General features: G+C 29.1%; 1 protein-coding gene across 1 annotated transcript; it reads right to left on the minus strand.

The window, feature by feature from the left end:
* Window positions 1-534: 534 nt before the first annotated feature.
* On the minus strand, window positions 535-3,071 carry LOC107028364 (FCS-Like Zinc finger 10). Its single transcript, XM_015229395.2, has 3 exons — window positions 2,846-3,071; window positions 1,179-2,285; window positions 535-1,096 (listed from the first exon to the last, which is right to left on the minus strand). Exons 2-3 carry the CDS (start codon window positions 2,246-2,248, stop codon window positions 946-948), a joined length of 1,221 nt encoding a protein of 406 aa, XP_015084881.1. The 5' UTR covers window positions 2,249-2,285; window positions 2,846-3,071; the 3' UTR covers window positions 535-945.
* Between the last annotated feature and the right edge of the window lie 2,929 nt (window positions 3,072-6,000).

Below are 6,000 nucleotides of genomic sequence, written 5' to 3' on the forward strand. Positions count from 1 at the left end.
ACCACGTCCCAAATAGAAGCAGAACTGGTGTAGTTCAATCTGAAGAAATAGAATGAATCTACTCAATCCCAAACAAGTTAGGATCCACTACATGAATCATCACTATCAATGTTGCTCTACGTAAGCTCATCTCAAATACAAAACAAACTAAAGGTATCTGAAGTTCTGTATTTTCTACTGACATATAAATCTTTAAAGAACAACAAGACCCCTAGATGTCTATCAAGTACATCCAAGAAAAAGATGACAAGTTGAGGATCAAAGAAATGAGCTAGGATCATGGAAGCAACTGGCTGAGGGGTTCTCCAAGAACAATAAAAACAGAAAACTCAGGAGGCTACGCTATCTTTATCCGACTCAAAAGATCAAATCGACATTAACTAGCATCGGTGAAGTCTGAATCACAATCAAGAAAGCATGTCATGACTAACAAACTTATATAAGCGGAAAACAAACAGATCCTATTAACAGTAAACAACGAGACAAGAATGAGTAGTTACAAAACATTTTTATTCATACATAACAGAAGTAATGTATGTAGCCATAAAACATTTGTATTTATCAAACTTTAACAGGTAATATTAGCTTGGTGAGAAACCAAAAATTGGGGAGCCACAAGGATGGGCTACAACCCTTCTAGTTAAGTTTCTTATCCTTCTTCTTTTCTTTTTTTTGGAGATTATACTCAACTATTACATAAACAAATTCAGAACTATATAAAACAAAATTTGCAGTTTGCGACCATTAACCACTAAGACCATGAGAAAGGAAAGATAGTTCACACAGGTAGCAGCAATACATGATCTGATCATCCATGGCTGCACAAAGATGCACAAAAAAACAGCTCTTAGTAAACAGATGATCAGGGTGTCTAGTTGTTAACCAGTGAGGTGGCGGTTTCATCAATCATGGGCTCAGTAGCTACAGCAGTGCAATTCCGGCATCCTATGTAGCAATGAACAAGCCGGTGTCAAAAACTTCATCACGGCTGTTTGGCTTAATAGAGCTTTCAGAATCATTATTGACTTTCTCCATCTCCTCATCAATTAAAATCGCCTCAGAACGACAATCCAAGCTGCAAAAAGCTTTCTCACCTCTGCAAAACACAATACAAATTTTCACTATGAAGTTCATCAAGTCATTAGAACTGTTAGAATTGCGGTGAATATTGAACAGACCTGTACATGTAAATATCTTTTCCGTCCAGCTTCTTCTTGCAAGAGGAACAGAAGCGCAAAAAATCGCTTGAAGGAAATGAAGTGAGGACCTCTGAGCTGTCCGTCACCTCAGGCAGCACGGTTTTCTCATTAGCATTCTTACAAAAATTGGGCAACTCATTGTTGTGACATTCTAAAATGCAGTCACAAAAGATATGAGTTACTTTGGCATTGGGTCCACGGGTTCTCACACAGGTATAGTCCTCAGAAAGTTGTATGTCACTCGCTGAAATAGAACCAACTAAGCTAGTGTTAGAGCCAATAGGTGTTGGTATAGGACTCAATTTCGCACCACCTGCAGGGTTGCCCAACTTTGAGCAACCTCTAACACATTTAGTTTGTGAAACCACTGGATTTATTGCATTTTCAGAACCAAAAGCCACAGTACGGTTCGCCAAGCGTGCGAAACGTGAGCTAGACCTTCCAGAGTCCAGAGAACAAGAACGAAAATTTCTCGAGAACTCATGCTCCGACAGGGCATCTCCAATTCCAAAGACAACATCAGAACTTCCCTTTCGAAGATTGGAGCTTTTGGACAAAGTATGAGGAAAAATCGAGATATTCTTAGGGAGTGACTTAGGTTCCTCAAGAGAATCATCAACACAGCTCTGAAAATCATGTGCTTTGATCCTCATTTGTGTGCCAAAAAGAATATTTTTACTATCGGATGATCGAAAAACTTTCCCCGAATGTTTCATTCCATCATCAAGAGAATCTACAATGCCAAGCCCTACTTTAGTACAACCCCATGTCTTGTTAGCCCCAGCCCCCTCACTAGTTGATGACCTAAAGGGGTTTCCCAAATTTGAAAAGACCCTAAAATCCAGTGGAGAAGTAGGACTTCTCACTGAGTCAGATTCTGAACCCTTAGGATTAAACCCAACAAACACACCAGGAACATTGAAAAAGGAGTTATTTTTATGTTTCCTAACAAAAACATCAGGTTGAAAATAAGAATCTGAGATACCATCAGACATCAAATGCCCCATTGTTTGAACTTTCTGGTGTGATCTGGTCCTCTTCTTCAACATTATCCTTAAACCCTCAGCCCTAAAAGTCCACCAACACCTGCATCAAGATCCAATATTTTTTGCTTTAGTAAAATAAATCATCAAGAATGTAAAATTTATAAAAATAAAAGAAAAACCCCAAATGAGAAATCCATCAAAACATCTAAAGAACAACTACATCAAAGCTTGCATTTTTAAAGGGATTAGAGAAGGCAGATGAAAAAATGCACAAAAAAACAATTCAAGAATCCATAAAACATACCTAGATTATTAAAAAGAAAACCTTTTTCTCAAGAAAATAAATAGTCAGAAATAACAAAAACTAGTCAAAATCAATGAACACCAAGAGTCAACAAGAGAAAGACCTGCCAATGTAGGTTAGGGCCAGAACAAAAAGTTTGAATTTTTTTTATTTTTTTTACAAAAACCACCATTGACATCAATCTTCCAAGAAAAAATGATTAAACCCACATAAACCCCATTTTCAAGATTTCAACTTTAGGTCATACATCACACAAGAATCATGAAAAAATCAAAAATCAAAGATGGGGTTTCATTTTCTTGATGGATTTTCAATTTTTTTTTAAAAAAAGGGGATTCACAAAGAGGGAAAACCACCTGGTAGATTAGTTCCAGAAGCTTCAAAAATGGGAGAATTTAGTTTATGAGAGAAAAGAGTATAAATGCAAAGAGGAAAACTCTTTCCCTTTTATCTCTCACAGTAGTGTGTGTGTGTGTGGCTTCTTCAGTACATCTTTTTCTTTCTCTTTCTCTCACAATTTGCATCAAAATCAGTAAATAGTGAGAGCTTCTCAAATACTCTTTCAGTTTCTCTCTCTGTGTAGAAAATACACAAAATACATGTATGTATAAATACACTGAATAATAAATGATGTAGATAATTTTTGTTTGACTTTTATTTGAAATTTTTTATTTTTTGGAAAAAAATAATAATTAAGCCATTAAGATGGTCCATTAAAAAAGTAGAAGTAGTAACATGAGAGATAAGCAAGTATTAATTGGTAAGAAATTATTTCAAAATGGGTGTTTATATTAAATTATTATTACTTGAGCAATAAATACATCAAATGTTTTATATAAACAAACTAATTATTTAATCATAAATAATTATATTATTTAATCATGATGAATTGAGAAGGTTTAATGAACAATTCTTGATCAAATTTATTTTTCATTGTTTTGGAGATAAAAGATATTTTAAAAGAGCTTGTCAAATTAACTATCGTCTTGGATTAATATCTAGACATTTATAAATTATTTGGTTAGAAATAATTTATTCAAAAATTAATATATCTTTTAAAAAATGTCAAATTAGTCATAGTCTATGATTAATATTAAGACAGTTATGATTTGTTTGGTTAAGAACAAATTATTCTAATTCTATATGATCGAAATATTTAAAAAGAATATGTCAAAGTAAATATAGTATAAACTTTAAGATATTTATGATTTATTTGGTTGAGAACAAATTATTTAAACATTTTATAATAATCGAGATATTTTAGAAGAACTCGTATAATTATTTGTATATATTTAAAAAATGTCAACTTAATTGTAGTTTTTGCTTTATCAAGACATTTATAGTTCGTTTGATTGACAACAAGTTATTTGAAGATTATAGTTATGATTGGAATATTTTTAAAATATTTCAAATTAATTACTTATATTTTTTATTAATATCAAGACACTTATGATTTATTTGGTTGAAAATAAATTATTTAATGATTATAATAATTAATACTTTTTAGAATAATATGATTCATTGGACTAGAACAAAGTATTCAAGTATTATAACATTGAAGAATTCTAGAAAAACAAATCAAATTAATTGTAGTTGTCGGTAATGATTTATTTGATTAGGAACAAGTTATTCAAAAATTTCAATAGTAAAGATATTTTAAAAGAAAATATATCAAATTAATTGTAGTCTTTGATTAATATCAAGACATTCATGATGATAAGTTAAGTTAAAAACAATCATTGATGGGATGCAATGGATATGGCTACTCCTCCTTAAATTTGAAGATCTTAAGTTTGAGTCACGAGTAAAAAAATCTTTAGTAAGAAATGTTTTCTTTCGATTAAAGCTATATGCACCAAAAATTTAAAATAATCAACTCCAATTTTAATATCACACACAAAATTAATAATATATATATATAACTTGAAAACAAGTTATCTAAATATTATAGTGATTGCATTACAATTATAATTAAATAATGATAAAATAAATTAAATGAAAATAATATAATATAATTAAGTAGGATATGTATGGTTGAGACTATAAATCAATAATATTTTAATACTATTTATAATTGATCATAAAAAATAGTAAATTAGTAACGTAAAAGATAATCAATTTGCAACTATTTATATTAAATTATATTTATAGCGTAAAACATCTTTATATCATCAAATATATTATTTTTGAAACTGATAGAAATATAGCTCCATGTACAACAAGTTATTTCAATATATCCACCAAATTTATTCTTAATAATTTTGAGGGATAAAAGGATTAAAAAAAACAAAATGTCAATTATTATTATATTTGGTCAATATTGTCAAAAACCGAAAGGTGAGAGGTAGGGCTCGGTCTCAAGGTTAAATTTGTATATTTTAAAATAATAATTTTTTATTTAAGAAAATAAAAAAATAAATATGATCTCACTTATTTTCCTAAACAATATTTTCTAAAAGGAACTAATCATATAAAATATTTTAAAATATAATTACTTCATATCATACCATTTATGTCTTTAGCAAAACTCAAAGTTCATTTTTACCTAATATTACAAGTCCAACAAAAAGAACTTCATAAACTTGACCACAACACAATGCCATATATTGATTGTTTATTTATTTTCTGTTTCGATATTTTAATGAAATATCAATTGAAGCGATTTCAGAATCTTAAATTTACAAAATTCTTCATTAATCTCAATTTTTAGAAATAAAAATAAAGTATCCAAGGAAATTTGACACATGTTAGAGAGGCTATTTGACATCAATTGTATTTTATACAAAAACAATATTGGTGAAAATATAAAAAGAAATTTTAATAAATTATTTTTTATAAATCACTCTTTTAACTAAATCATTTGTTATTGTCACATCCTCACTGAGCTCGCCATAGTTTAGATAACAACGACAATATTTAACTTTTCGGCCTATTAATTATTAAAAATGGGAAAAAACGCATATAACGTTTTGTTTTTTTTGTGTTTTAATTTACTAAAAGTAGAAATATTTCATATAATTACGAAACATGGAGAGATTTTAGTTTCAAATTATAATAAAATAGTATTTATGTGTCTAATAAGTAAATAAGTGTATTCAACATATAAAATATATCTACCCGATTGAAATTGTGAAAATACAAAATTAACTTACATTCACTTGTTTATCATTATATTTCATAATATAACGCTTGTATTTCATTAAATACACACGTATCACCGACAGAAACCATCACTAAATTTAAAAAATTATTGCATGATGACATACTCCATTATAGTGCTGAATTTATTTTTACAAATTTATACGAGCGAAATTCAAATTTAAAAGATACCACAAAAAAGTTTATTTGTGCAAATTATTATTTAGTATTCGTTATTCACATTTACAATTAATTTAAATTTACGTCTAGTAAATCCAAATGGTCGAACTAATTAAAGACAAGGCAATACCTTCTTTTTAACACCATTTTCTATATATATATATATATATATATATATATATATATATATATT

Source organism: Solanum pennellii, chromosome 8 (genome assembly GCF_001406875.1).
Source record: "Solanum pennellii chromosome 8, SPENNV200".
NCBI lineage: Eukaryota > Viridiplantae > Streptophyta > Magnoliopsida > Solanales > Solanaceae > Solanum > Solanum pennellii.